Source organism: Scyliorhinus torazame, chromosome 5 (assembly GCF_047496885.1).
Source record: "Scyliorhinus torazame isolate Kashiwa2021f chromosome 5, sScyTor2.1, whole genome shotgun sequence".
NCBI lineage: Eukaryota > Metazoa > Chordata > Chondrichthyes > Carcharhiniformes > Scyliorhinidae > Scyliorhinus > Scyliorhinus torazame.
This window is the reverse complement of record NC_092711.1, coordinates 287,706,011-287,721,708: the sequence shown is the minus strand read 5'-3', so window position 1 is coordinate 287,721,708 and position 15,698 is coordinate 287,706,011. Positions and strand designations below refer to the sequence as shown.

General features: G+C 45.2%; 1 protein-coding gene across 4 annotated transcripts in view; it reads right to left on the bottom strand.

Moving 5' to 3' along the window:
* Positions 1-15,698, bottom strand: part of amot (angiomotin) — a 186,424-nt gene that overhangs the window by 55,995 nt on the left and 114,731 nt on the right. For all 4 annotated transcript variants that reach the window (XM_072505694.1, XM_072505697.1, XM_072505698.1 and 1 more), the window contains 2 exons: positions 5,855-6,158; positions 1,260-1,404 (listed from right to left, as the gene is read on the bottom strand). In XM_072505694.1, coding sequence (XP_072361795.1) covers positions 1,260-1,404; positions 5,855-6,158 — 449 coding nt within the window. The remainder of the gene's footprint in view (positions 1-1,259; positions 1,405-5,854; positions 6,159-15,698) is intronic.

Here is a 15,698-nt window from a genome sequence, read left to right as displayed (position 1 = left end):
CCCCAGGATATTTGTGCCCCTCAGGTTCAGATGTAGACCATCCTGTCTGTAGAGGTCCCACCTTCCCCAGAAAGAGCCCCAGTTATCCAAAAATCTGAAACCCTCCCGCCTGCACCATCCCTGTAGCCACGTGTTTAAATGCTCTCTCTCCCTATTCCTCATCTCACTATCACGTGGCACGGGCAACAACCCAGAGATAACAACTCTGTTTGTTCTAGTCCTGAGCTTCCATCCTAGCTCCCTGAAAGCCTGCCTGACATCCTTGTCCCCTTTCCTACCTATGTCGTTGGTGCCAATGTGGACCACGACTTGGGGCTGCTCCCCCTCCCCCTAAGGACCCGGAAAACACGATCCGAGACATCACGTACCCTTGCACCTGGGAGGCAACATACCAAACGTGAGTCTCTCACGCTCCCACAAAATCTCCTATCTGTGCCCCTGACTATAGAGTCCCCAATTACTAATGCTCTGCTCCTCTCCCCCCTTCCCTTCTGAGCAACAGGGACAGACTCCGTGCCAGAGGCCCGTACCCCATGGCTTACCCCTGGTAAGTCGTCCCCCCCACAAGTATCCAAAGCGGTATACTTGTTTCTCAGGGGAACGACCGCAGGGGATCCCTGCACTGACTGTTTTTTCCCAGTCCCTCTTACAGTTACCCACCTATCTCCAATCTTTGGTGTAACTAATTCCCTGAATTACCACTCTGATCTGATATTCTTTGAAGACTCCTTTCACTCCTCTTTCGCTAACAAACGCTTCTGTCGCCTGAGTCCTACTATCTGGAACACACACCCTAAACCTTGCCACCTTCCTCTGCAACCTTCAAAATTCTTCTCCAAATCTAGCACTTCAATCAAACCATTGGTAACATTGTTCTGTTGGTATCGGTCTTCACATTTTGTGAGGCACTTCAGACCTTAAAATAGCGAAACCTAAGTAAATGAAATCTGCTATTGTTGGAAGCAAAAGAAGCTACACCAGGAGGGAATAAATAAAGCCCAGAGCATGACCGAGTGGTGATGGTAGTAGACTAAAACAAATAGAGCAAATGCAGGGAGGAAAAACAGAACACACATAGAAAGATAAGTGAGGCCATTTGATCAATCTTCATTCATCGGTTAACGTCATTGAATTCTGTTTTTTTTTTTTAAAGTACTTCTGTTAGCAGGAATAAATCCAAAAGAATCACTCAGGTTTACTCTAAACGTCAGACATTTGATTAACATCTATTTGTACTGAAGCATTAAGATATGTTTTACCTCTTAGATCGCGATTGAAGTCATGAAGTCTGCGGATTTCACCTTCTAACTTGTTTCTCATGGCTTTTTCCAAGGCCTCCTTCTTGGAAGATGACTTCACCAGGTTCTCGTAAGCTTCTGAAACCCTCTCAATTTCCATCTCCAGCTGCAAAAAAATTTTTATAGTCAACTCCTTCACCAGCAACTAAAGCACAGATTCATCGTACATGGCAGGATGCATTCTTGGGCTTGAAACAGAAATAATAGTACGATACATGGTGCTGGGAAAAAGAAACAGGAACCATCAACCTTGCTCAGTTCAAGATAAGTACAATGACGACACTGCTGACTGGAGCTGATTTTGGAACCGTTCCTAATTCCCAAAGTACTGAGAGTCAAGTATATCAAAGAGACATGAACAAATTACTATACCTAGATCAGAGGTTTTAAAATGGAATCCGTGAGTATATCCCAGGGGACTCTGATCAGATTTCTGCCAGCCTGTTATCAAATTTCTGGACTTTTCTGGATTTGGTGACTCACTAACACTTTACTTCTGTTGAAAGCGTTTTCCACAATAACAGCACTGTTTCCCTTTGGGTAGCTGACACCATCTTTCAGAAATTAAAACAAGAGGATCTCAGGAGTGTGTCAATATCTACAGGGAGTCGAGGCAGATGAAAAAGCTCATAAATCAATGGACAGTCAGTGCTGCAGTTATCAATATATTGAGACACAGATATTCAGGTATTTTACTGTAATTATCTTGAGGCAGGACGACTGCTACAGAACCATACCTCTTAAAATAAATTATTGGGATACGGGAGGCATTTAAGGACGAACTTTAATTGCAATGAAATTGCGTTGGAGGGATATAGCTCTCAATGACAGCCTGTGTAATTGACAAGGGCAAACTATTCCTCTTCCTCTTGACCTGACTGTAGCCTTTTTCATGACCGCACCAACCTCCTCCACTCCCTTTACACTATCATCCAGTTGGATGGAACTGCAGACGCCTGGTTCCATTCTTAACTCTCTAATCATAGGTCGCCTGCTTCTGCAATTACCTCTGGTATCACCTAGGAACCATACTTGGATCCTTCCCAGTTCTCACCAACATGCTGCCCCTTGGCAACGTCATCTGAAACAATGCCAATTTTCACATGTACGCTGACGAATTCTAACTCTCTACCTAAACACTACCTCTCTCGACCCCTCCGCTGCTGATATATTATCGGACTGTTTGTCAAACATCCAGTACTGCAGGAACAATAATGTCCTCCAATTAAATATTGAGAAGACAAAACCAGTGTTTTAATTCCCCATCACAAAGAGGATACAATGACGTTGTGGTATTGTCATTGGACTAGTAATCCAAAGACCCAGTCTTGCTCTGGGGACCTGGGTTATAATCCTGCCATGGCAGATGGTGAAATTTGAATTCAACAAAAAAGTCTGGAATTCAAAGTCTTAAAAAAGGTGACCATGAAACCAGTGTTGATTGTCATAAAAACCCATCTAGTTCACTAATGCCCTTTAGGGAAGGAAATCTGTCATCCTCACCTGGTCTGGTCTACATGGGCCTCCAGATCCACAGCAATGTGGTTGACTTTTAAATGGACTCGAGGATGGGCAATAAATGATGTCCCAGCCAGCAACGCCCACATCCCCTGAATGAATAAATGAAAAACTCTGTTCCCCAACACAGACCTCACCCCTCTCACTGACAACTGCAAGGATAGACTAGAATATATATGACACCAAGTTGTGATATCGACCATTCACGTGCCATCACTAAGAATATCTATTTCCACCTCCACAGCTTTGCCTGACTCCTTCCCTGCCTCAGCTCATCTGACGCTGAAACCTTCATTCATGCCTTTGTTCTCTCTAGACTGGACTATTCTACCGCAGTGGTTCTCAAGCTTTTTCTGTGCATGGGCCACTTAAATAGGGCAAAAGACCATGTGACCACCTACTTTCACATGCCACCTGAAAAAAATCTCAATGGAATTAATGGGAAGAATAGCACTCCTCCTGATGAGATACCATTGAGGTTCTTGTTCAATGCGGGATAACTTTAGTCTCATGTCAGGCTCCATGGTCAGCTGGTTCCTCTTGCAGTTGCGTGCTATTGGAAAGAGAAGTACGTGCTTCAGAGCTACATCAGAGCTACATCAAAGAGACTCGGAATGCACATGGAGTCAAAGATCCATCAAACATCTCTTGCCGAATACTCACTTCATTAACTGGCATTTTGCAAGTCATGTCTACTGGCTCCAATATTAATTGGTGCTATCAGCTACACTTTACATCTCCTCAAATCCAGTCAGTCTCAATATTGGGAGGGGAGGGGGAGGGGAGGGGGGGGAGGGAGGGGAGAGGAGGGGGAGGGGGAGGGGAGGGGAAGGGGAGGGGGAGGGGAGGGGAGGGGAGGGGGGAGGAGGGGAGGGGGGGAGGGAGGGGAGGGGAGGGGGAGGGGAGAGGAGGGGGAGGGGAGAGGAGGGGGAGGGGAGGGAGCGGGAGGGGAGGGAGCGGGAGGGGAGGGTGGGGGAGGAGGAGGGATGGGGAGGAGGAGGGAGGGGGAGGGAGGGAGCGGGAGGGGGAGGAGGAGGCGGGGATGGGAGGCGGGGGAGGGGAGGGGGAGGAGACTTCTCTGGGATCCATGTGTCTCCAGGCTGACTAGACTACTGACGGAACTTCATGTGATAGGCTGGGTAATCTAATGCCTGTCACAAGTAGGCTTACATTAACACTGCAATGAAGTTACTGTGAAAAGCCCCTAGTCGCCTAGGCTGGGTAATCTAATGCCTGTCACAAGTAGGCTTACATTAACACTGCAATGAAGTTACTGTGAAAAGCCCCTAGTCGCCATACTCTGGTGCCTGTTCTGGTACACGGAGGCAGAATTCAGAATGCCCATATTACCTAACAGCACGTCTTTCGGGACTTGTGGGAGTGCAGAAGGAGGCCATTCGGCCCATCAAGTCTGCACCGGCTCTTGGAAAGAGCACCCCACCCAAGGTCCACACCTGCACCTTATCCCCATAACCCAGTAACCCCACCCAACACGAAGGGCAATTTCTCATGGCCAATCCACCTAACCTGCACATCTTTGGACTGTGGGAGGAAACCGGAGCACCCGGAGGAAACCCACACAGACATGGGGAGAACGTGCAGACTCCGCACAGACAGTGACCCAGCAGGGAATCGAACCTGGGACCCTGGCGCTGTGAAGCCACAGTGCTTGCCACATGTGCTACCGTTGTAAGCTTTCTGTGATGACCAAGAAACTATCAATTACTGTTAAAAAAACATCCAGTTCACCAATATCCTTTGGGGAAGGAAATTTGCCATCCTTACCCAGTCTATGTGGTTGACTCTTAACTGTCCTCTGAAATAGCCCAGCAAACCATTCAGTTCAAGGGCAATAAGAGATGGGTAACAAATACTGGCCTTACCAGCGACGCCTACTTCCCATGAAAGAATAAAGCTTAAGAAACCACAGATCCCAGTTGTCCAGCCGGTGAACATCAACCACACTCGTCAGGTGCTCAACAGCCAACTAGTGGGAGGGAGACGAGTGGTCAGCTGTCCAGCCTCATGAGCAGAAGCTGGAGAAGCAGACTGCTTATTCAAGACTGGTATTCTTTCCATTTGGCTGCAAAATAAAGCTGCAAATGAATTGCCGAACACGGGTAACCCTATCTGTTCAAGTAGTTATAATAATTAGTGTAGTTTTACCTGGTTAAACTCAGTAACATCCCCAGTCATGCCTGTAGCTGCCTAAGTTTTGTCACCATCAATCTGCACCAAAGCTCTCTGGATTTACATAGGTGTTTGTGTGTCCTTACGTGGAAACAGGTGTGGACTCCATGCCAAACATTGAAAAAATTAAATGTGTGTGAGTGAATCTGTAGCTTGGTTTGGAAATGTATTTAAGGTTTCTCTAAATGTCAAACAGAGCACACAAAAAAAGTGGTAGCTCTATCTTGAAGAAAATTATTTTGATGCAAAGAGATCGGTGAGTTTACAAACTAGGCCAATCAGAAAGAAACAGAATACTTACAAACACCATATCTAGAGACACAAAATATACTACATATTTAAGATCAGCAAAATGCCATTTAATCTGACATGTACTTATCAAGGTGATGATGTCAAATTCAGATTTAACCTCTTTCTTACTTTTTACATCCATTGCAAAGTCCAAGTATTTCCATTCCAGGTGTTACATTAGAGGTTGCAGATTTTCCTCTACTTTACCTTAAATAACGTGTCTCAACCACACTCCCAGAAAAGCATCTTTACCATATTTCCACCCAATGTCCTTCAACGAATCTCTTCAGTTTGCTGCCAATTTAAAAGCAGTTTCGGATATGGACCTGTGCCACAAAGATTGGCACTACCCCAAAACTATTTAATTTGGGTGACTCTGATAAATGATAGCCTTTATTCCCACTGAGGGGTGACTTTGAATCCGACCCAAAAGATGAAAGTACAACATCGTAACCTACCTCATCGCCAAATCCTCTTGGAAAGAGCTCATGATACTCGAAGAAAATAATTATTCATGCTACCTGTAGCGTAAACGCTGCTAACGGAATATTTATTACCTTCTGTAATTTTGCCACTTTGTCATAGTATCCCTCTAACTCCTGTCTAAGAGCACGGTTTTCCTCTGACAAGATTTCCACCATTTGCTGAGCTCGCAAGACAATGGCCAATGGGTCTCCCTGGAACTGCTGATGCAGGTGGCCTGCAAGGCGGGCCTGTTGGGGCTGAACAATCACCAGATTTGGTGAGGGTGGTGGCTGCATCACAGACGCAGATCCCATTGAAGTCTGAGATGATGATGGGCTGTGCTGATAGGTTCGCTGGTGTAACTGCAAATGGTGGAGCGGCCCCTCTTGAGTTTGCCTGTCAATACAAAAGAGACTACTAATTGTAGACAACAATGAGAACATAAAAATCGGGAGCAGATGTCGGCCAGAGAATCCTTTGCAGCTACTTTGTGATTCAACAAGATTATGTCTGATCTTTGATCTCAACTTTATTTTCTCATCCAATCCCCATATCCCTCCATTCCCTTAAATAATCCTATTCATATTAGCCCTGAATAAAGACAACAGCTGAGAAATCCCAACAAAGGTGCGATGAATGTAGGAATTTCAGATGTATTGTATTATATGTAGTTGGTACAGTAAGGGTTAAAAGCCAGGGTAGTATGTGACTGCTACAGTCGTGTTTTTAAAAGTCCTGGTTTGAAAGGTAGCAGACACTTTATGGAGGAATTACAGCATCGTAAAAGATCATAATTAATTCCAGCCATGGATATTGTTTGCTGAAGTTGGTAATGGAATTTTGTTCGTATTAACAGGGTTCCCTGGGGAGTAGATTATTGGCATTGTGTTCAGCTCAGTAGATGATGTAGTTAATGGAAGGAACCAGGGCCTGAGGTAGTTTCTGGAGCTTTAGTTCAGCTTTGGTCTGTGAACAGACCAGCAGCTGCGATCCCAGCAGTTTAGATAAGGAAGATTTTTGCTTGTGAACAGAACAGAGGTTTCTGAAAAGGCTGGCAGTTTAAACAGTAGCTTAAGATACGCAATAATCTGCAAACTTTTTCCTGGAAGATCTCTCTCTCAAAGTAGTTTATCCAAGACATCTCTTTTCAGGAAGTATTTGTGTGTTGGTTAACTGTATTTAAAAGTGGATTGTGACCAGAGGTGGGTTTTGTTTGAGTGGAGATAAAGATAGCGGTAAAGATTGTTTTGTTGTATTGTTCAGCATCATTTAACTGGTAATTGAAAGCTATTGTCTTTATGATGTTAAAGTTAGAAATAAAGTTTGTCAGGACGGCATGGTGGTGGTGGTTAGCACTGCTGCCTCAATGTCGAGGACCCGGGTTCAATCCGGCCCCAGGTCACTCTCCGTGTGGAGTTTGCACATTTTCCCAGTGTCTGCGTGGGTCTCACCCCCATAACCCTGTGCAGGGTCGGTGGATTGGCCATGTTAAATTGCCCCTTAATTGGAAAATTTTAAAAAGTAATAAAGTTTGTTTTACTATACCATATCCCTAATGGTGCGTGAAATCACCCCTGGAGCGAAGTATCCTTTACTCACAGTCTTACAAAATATTGGGTTTCTGTCTGGTATCCTAGCAACTGTTGGGGTCTGGACCGGGATTGTAAGAAATGGACATCATCAGAGATACCAAGTAGTGAATTAATCACAATTCAGTATAAAAGGGGAGGGTTCTTTCCATGAATTATACCATTTCTCACATCTCATGGCATTAAGTTCTTGTCCACATCAAGAATGGTTGTCTTCCTTCCAATGTGGTGCAGCACACGCCAATCTAACAGATTGACATTTGCTCAAAAGAAGGATTAAAACAGCCGCAACCTCACGTAAACCTGATGTGCACTGCCAGGAGATTCAGTCTTTTGCCAGTATCACTTCTCCGTGCTAATCGAACATGCCTTTTATGAGCAACTGAAATGGAAAATAGTGGCTAGTGTGGAATTTCCCAAATATTTGCAGACTAGTAAAACAAGTATATTATATTTGAATTAACTTGTGGGGTTTTTTTTTATAAATGGATGCATTGCAGGCAAACATTATTGTGCTTCTGCACACTGATTGTGTAAACACATGACCACAACCCCCCAGCTCCTGTCGATCAGCATTTTTTCCCATCAACGTAATGAAAAAAAAACATCTTGGGGCTCATAGTAAGCAGAGGCAGGGCTGAAAATAGTACACCTGCTGACTTGTCTGAAGCAAACAAGTATTGGTGAATTTGAAAAAACAAACTTTTCTCAAAATTTATTGCCCTTCAGAAGGTGGTGGTGAGCTGCCTTCTTGAACCACTGCAGTCCATGTGATTTAGATTCACTCACAGTGCTTTCAGGGAGGGAGTTCCAGGATTTTGACCCAGCGACAGTAAAGGAACAGCGATACATTTCCAAGTCAGGGTGGTGAGTGACTTGGAGGGAACATCCAGGTGCTGGGGTCCCCAGGTATCTGCAACTCTTGTCCTTCTAGATGGTAGTGGTCGTGGGTTTCGAAGATGCTTTCTAAGGGGCCTCGTGAGTTACTGCAGTGCATCAGTACACATGGCTGCCACTGTTGGTCAGTGGTGGGGGAATTGAATGTTTGTGGAAGGGGGAGCAATCAAGCGTGCTGCTTTGTTCTGGATGGTGTTGACTTTCTCCAGTGTTGTTGGAGCGGCACTCATCCAGGCAAGTGAAGAGCATTCCATTACACTCCTGACTTGTAGCTGGCTTTGGGGTGTCAGGAGCAGAGTTACTCGCCGTACGATTCCTAGACTTTCATCTCCTCTGGTAGCCACAGTATCAATGTGGCTAATATGGTTCAGTTTCTGATCAATGTTGATGACTACGTCCATCACTTTGCTTGATGATGGAGATTAAACAGCTAGGGCGGTAATAGGCTGGATTGGATTTATCCCGTTTCAGGTGTACAGGACACACCTTGGCAATTTTCCACACTGTCGGGTAGATGTCTGTATTGTAGCTGCACTGGAACAGCTTGGCTAGGGGTGTGCCAAGTTCTGGAGCAGAAGTCTTCAGGACTATTGCCGGAATATTGTCAGGGCCCATATCCTTTGCAGTATCCAGTGCCTTCAGCCGTTTCTTGATATCAAGTGGAGAGAATCGTATTGGCTGAAGACTGGCATATGATGCTCGGGACCTCCGGAGGAGACCGAGATAATTCATCCATTCGAGAATTCTGGCTGAAGATTATTGCAAATGCTTCAGCCTTGATTTTTGCACAGATGTGCTGGACTCCTCCATCATTGAGAATGGGGATATTTGTGAGCCTCCTCCTCCAGCAAGTTGTTTAATTGTCCACACCATTCATGGCTGGATGTGGCAGGACTTCAGGGCTTAGGCCCGATACTTTTTTGTGAAATCGCTTAGCTCTGTCTATTGCATGCTGATTATGCTGTTTGGCACACAGATAGTTCGGTATTGGAGTTTCACCAGGTTGCCACCATTTTTAAAGTATGCCTGGTGTTGCTTCTGGCATATCCTCCTGCACCCTTCATTGAACCAGGGTTGATCCCTGGCTTGGTGGTAATGGTAGAGTGGGGGATATGCTCGGCCATGTGGTGCAGATTGTGGTTGAATACAATTCTGCTGCTGCTGATGGTCCACAGAGACTTGTGGATGCCCAATCTGGAGTTGCTAAATCTGTACAAGGTTTATGGTGGTAGTGCCACACAATACGATGGAGGGTATCCACAATGTGAAGACAGGAATTTGTCTCCACAAAGACTGTGTGGTGGTCAACACTGTCATTCATGCATTTGCAGCAGGCAGATTGGTGAGGATGAGGTCAAGTATATTTTCCTCCTTGGTTGGTTCCCTGACCACCTGCTGCAGTCCCAGTCTAGCAGCTATATCCTTTGGGATCCGGCCAGCTTGGTCCGTGTTGTTTCTACAGAGCCACTCTTAGTAATGGACATTGAAGATCCCCATCCAGAGTATATTTTGCGCCCTTGCCACCCTCAGTGCTTCCTCAAGTAGTGTTCAACACGGAGAAGTACTGATTCGTCAGCTGATGATGGACAGTACGTGGTAATCAGCAGATTTCCTTGCACATGTTTAACCTGAAGCCACGAGGCCTCATGGGGTCCAGGGATGATGTGGTGGACTCTCAGGGCAACTCCCTCCCGACTATACCACAGTGCCACCATCTCTGCTGGTGAGACAGGACATACCCACGGTTGGTGATAGTGATATCAGTTATCCAAGGTGTGATTCCGGAAGTATGAGTATTTCAGGCTGTTGCCTGACTAGTCTGAGAGACACCTCTCCCAACTTTGACACAAGCCACAGATGTTAGTAGGGGGGATTTGCAGGGTGGACAGGGCTCGTTTGCTATTATCGTTTCCAGGGCCGAGATCGATGCCGGGTGGTCCATCCAGTTTCATTCCTTTTTTGTGTTTTCGTAGGAGTTGAATAGAACTGAGTGGCTTGCTGGGCCATTTCAAAGGGCATTTAAGAGTCAACCACATTGCTGTGGATCTGGAGTCACATGTAGGCCAGACCAAGTATGGATGACAGATGTCCTTCCCTAAAGGACATTAGTGAACCAGATGGGTTTTTACGACAATCGACAATGGTTTCATGGTCATCATTAGACTTTTAATTGCAGATATTTTATTGAGTTTGAATTCCCCCATTTGACATGGTGGGATTCGAACACAGGTCCCCAGGTCATTACCCTGTGTCTCTGGATTACGAGTATAGGGACAATTCCAATATGGCACAGCCTTTCCTTCCCAGTTTTCAAACACTCTACCTCCTTCCATATCTGACTCTTCAGAATTATCAATTACTATTGAGCATTTATATTTGCAAAACAGCCCGAGGCTATAGGTGGCCAACTTATCACCCCGATCCTATCAACTGGTGACTAGAAGATCGCTGATGTAGGCTGCAATCTAACCAAATTGTAACAGAGCCCCGTATCGAGCGGGTTTAGCCAGGTGTTTCCGGACGCGAATACCATACTATCTAACGGGACTTTGTTGCAATCTGGGGACCTCAGCGGGGAATGCCCCACCATGGCTTCACTTCACCCAGTTTCCAGCAAGCGGAGCCATTTTAAATGCCGTCCCAATCTCTCAACTCCCTGACACGACCACCAGGCCCTCAAAGTCCCAACTCACCTATAAGGGGATCCACGCCCCCCAACTCACCTATAAGGGGATCCACGCCGCGCCCCCAACCACCCCCCCCCCCCACCCACCGTGCCCCAAATCACATGGGCAGGGGCACCCTGGGGCCTGACACAGGAAAAATGCCAGCCTGGCATTTGTGCTGGCTGGCACCAGCACCAGGATGTCACCCTGCCCCTGGCCAACCATCAGGGGCCTCCAATCCCTTGGGGAGGGGGACTATCCCCTACCTCCCCAGTCCCAGTTTGTGGGGACCAACACTGAGGTCTCCAAGGCAAAGGGGATAGATCCCAGACCTCCGGAGATCAGGTGAGCTGCATATTGGAGGGGCAATTTAGCATGGCCAATCCACCTACCTTGCACATCTTTGCGTTGGGTTGTGGGGGTGAAACCCACGCAGCCACAGGGAGAATGTGCAAACTTCACACGGACAGTGACCCAGGGCCGGGATTCGAACCTGGGACCTCTGTGCCGTAGGCAGCAATGCTAACCACTGCGCCACCGTGCAGCCCGGGGGCAAGTAAGATGTTGAGTTTTAAAATAGTCCAGTTCAAACAAACACTGGCCAGGAAGGCAGAGGTACCAATGATGCAGGTATGGATTTTGTGGCAGAGGCCAATGGAGATGATTTCAATAGTCTCAGAGTTGACCTGAAGAAATTGCAGCTCTTCTAGATCCAGATGTCAGGTAAGAAGTTTGACAACACAGATGCAGTGAATAAGTTGAGGTAAGGAAGGGAGATGTAGAGCTGGGCATCAGCAGTATAATACCTGGCCTCATGCCCTCTTGGTCAGCAAGGGGCAATATGTAGAGGAGAAGGGGAAGGTTAATCCATGGGGAACTGCAGATGTAATGGCACAAAGTGGGGAAAAGAACCAAGTGCTATTTTTGGTCTGGCTATGACTGGATAGGTAAGAGTGGTACCAAGAAAAGGATAACCCACTGAGGCAGGCAACGGAGTCGAGACATTGGAGAACGACTATTTCAAAGGCAACAAGGAGTCAAGAAGGATGGAAAGAGGTAGTGCATCCCAGATGTGTCTTTACTGACTTGTTAATCAGTTAGTTGCGTAACCTTTACTCCGGTATATCTAGTAGGGGAGGGGGGGCCAACAGCCCGGGTTCAATTTCCGTACTGGCTGAGATTATTCATGAAGGCCCGGCCTTCTCTGCCTTGAACCTCGCCTGATGTGTGATGACCCTCAGGTTAAATCACCAGCGATCAGCTCTCAAAGGGGGTGAAACCCATGGTCCTCTGGGACGGTGGTGAAAAGTATTTAATAATATAATAAAATATACTTTTGTCACAAGTATGAAGTTACTGTGAAAAGCCTCTAGTCGCCACATTCCGGCGCCTGTTCAGGTAAGCTAGTACAGGAATTGAACCCGCGCTGCTGGCCTTGTTCTGCATCACAAACCAGCTGTTTTACACACTGAGCTAAACCAGCCCTACAAAGCAATGTATTATGGAATTTGATGCCTGCAACTATTGATAATTAAGACATATCTCTTACCCACTTCAAAAGCTATCACTTGACTGATTTCACATATCCCCAATTCCCTTCTCTTTCCTGCTTTCATACTCCATCTTGGGCTTTGGGACAATTGACGTGAAAGACATGACAAAAGAACACAAAGCAGCAGGAGAACCAATAGGGTGTAGTAGCAGTAGTGATAGCTGCAATAAGACACAACACATACATACCGATACAATCCATAGCCAGAATGCACAGCCAGAAATTTCCCACAGTTCTACTTCACTAATGCCTCTACATCCTATGTATAGTTTATCTGAGAGAATAGCGCATCCCTGGGATTTTTCTTTAAAAGAAAAACAATTGCTTGTAGGATTTGAAGTTGGTTTACCCCGGCATAGTACTAAAGAGGAAGTTGAAGGGCACTTTAAACATTTTTTTAAAAAATCTATTGTGTCCGAGTTCCTGATCCCAGCTGTGTCATTAGGGAACGGCACAAAGTGGAGGCAGGTGTTTCCCTACAGGAAGGAAAGGAGGAGAGAAACAAGAATTCACATTGGGCGTCAGGAACACTAGTGCACTTCTGCATATTTATTCAATAGGGTTATGGTAGGTGGCCTGGTAGCAGCTTGTCCACTGGTCCCTCTCAAAAGATTAGAAGACAGGAGCTAAATGTTGTATAAAAGTTTCATGTAACAATGATGAACGAATGGTGCATTCTCATTCTGTTTAATGCACTGAGGTCAACACGTCTTTGAGGGCTGCTGCAAATCAACTGTCCAAGGGTTCGGAAATATTTGCATGCATATAAGTTATTAATATTTAAAATATCTGCTCTTGATTGAGTGACAGGTATAAGCTTCAATCAACAGACGTTGTGCAGTCTGACTGGGTTTGGATTTGGTCAGATAAACTGGATTAGTCAGGTTAAAATCCCCCAGATTTAGCCTGCATGGGCATTTTCTTTCCTAAATTATGCTTCCACCTTCAAATTGTCATCAGTCAACTTGTCAACGCCTGCGCAAAATGTATTCAGAACAATGGTCCCCAACCCGTGGTTCATGAGTGGATTCCAGGTGGTCCGTGGAAACAAATAATACTTGTATCTATCATAATTGATGTTACTTTATTATTCGCAATGTAATTGTGAATGTGCATCATAAACTATGAGAAATAGCAGCATTTTTAATAAGCATTGATATACAAGTTTGACTCCCGTCAACCATAGGCTATGTAAAGAATGTTTAAAATGGCTTGCCTGCGTTGTGTGTCGCAAAGGCTTTTGATGACAATCTGTGATCCATATAAAAGGAAAATGTTGGGGACCCCTGATCGAGAGCAACAGCAAAATCTCCATTTCTTGAGTTTGCCTATTTTCTTCATGAATGATGCATGGGAACAACACTGCCTGCATGTAAACTTCAAGTTCCTCACCACCCCGACTTGGAACCAGGTCTCATTTCCTTCAGTGTCGCTCGTCAAAACCGCAGCATTCCATTCCAAGAGCACCGTGGGTACACCTATGGCACATGGACTGCAGCAGTTCAAGAAGGTTGCTCACCATTACTTCTCAAGGTAATTAGGGATGAGCAATAACTTCTGGCATTGCCAGTAACGCACAAAACAAAAAGTGAGCTAAGAGAGCTCAGGGGAAGCAATTGGTTCCAACATTCTCAAGTTTGTATCAGGACAACACAGAAATCATGCTCTGAAAATGTACTTACATTTGCAGCTAACACATGGCTGTGATTATTGGATTATATTTTTCTTGGAAGTGAACACTATAAGACCTGGATATAATTACGAGCACGGACTCGCTGCAGGTCTTTTGAGAGTAAGCTTGTGATTTTGCATTGTAACGTGTTATCCGATGACCCAAATCAACGAGGACCATCAGGATCCAATGCTCTACCTTGTGCGCAGGTCCCAAAGGAGCTGCTGTTCTGCTCTTACTCAGGGTTGTTAGAGTCATAAAATCCTCAAGTCAATTAATTAACATATAACAGATGAAAATGCCACAAATTCTATTTTTGCACCCCTGCCAAAATTTTTGTCAGTTACTTTCCCAAATATTAGAGTACAGTTAGGGAACTAAAGGTTGAGATGGAGTTTTGGTAAATATTTCTGTTGATTTATATGAAGGATCTGAATTCAAGATTGCTCTGGAAGTGTGCATATATGCAAAACAGAAAGTGTAACTGTAATGTCCACATGTCCAACTCGCCCACAGGCAGCGGTTGTGTGGGTTTATTCTTGAATAACATCAGCTGAACAAAAAAACTGAAGGGTTGCTGGCATCTGTTGAACCCGAGTCAAATCCTTCAAGAATAAAAATGTGGTTTTGTGTTTTCAATGAAGACAATTTTGCACTAGTTTTAGTCTCTCATGCACGACACCAGTTTGTCTCTGTTACAGGAAGTGAGGCACGGTATACAAGTCACAAAACAGAGGGGCAAAAATGGGAAAAAGCAAAGAAAAAAACCAAGGACAAACCAGGGCCAAAAAAAATACTTCCCACATCCCTCTATCAAGGTCTACTTTCTCTTTCCCTACTGAAAAAAAACAAAGAATATTTTCAGGAAGCAAAAGAGAACACAGAATGTTGTCAGACTGCTGGAGAGTGAGAATGGGAATCTGCAGCTCTATCTAGATAAACAAGGAAAGTAGCCATCTGACCCCGGGAAGGGAGAGAGAGGGAGAGAGAGAGAGAGAGAGAGAGAAGAGCAGAAAAAAAATCATTTGATTGCTAACTAACAAATCATGATGGATTGTATGCATGTATGGGGCATCAAACATGAACTGGATTGTGCTGGGCATCAATGGCCCTATTCAGTTAAATAAGATAAAGTCACCATAGTCTCAGATGACCATCGGCTGCTATCCCCTTTGAATGGGAAGAGCTGACTGTTGGCGATTTAACTTGAGGATCTCCACACCTCAGGCGAGGGACAAGGCTAAGAAAGCGGGGCCTTCATGAATAACCTCAGTCGGTACAGGAATTGAACCCGCGCTGCTTGCCCTGCTCTGCATCTCGAACCAGCTGTCCAGCCAACTGAGTTAAACCGGTCCCCTGACGATCACAGAGTTGACATATGAATAATTACTACGAGAGTAAGGTACTCTATGTACTTCACTAAAAAACACATCCACATTCATTTATTTTTGTGTTCTAATGGAATTAAACATGTTCAGAGCCTTGGTTAGACCATTCTTGGAGTAGTGTGTGCAGTTTCAGTCTCCATACTACAAGGGGGATGCAGAGGCACTAAAGTTG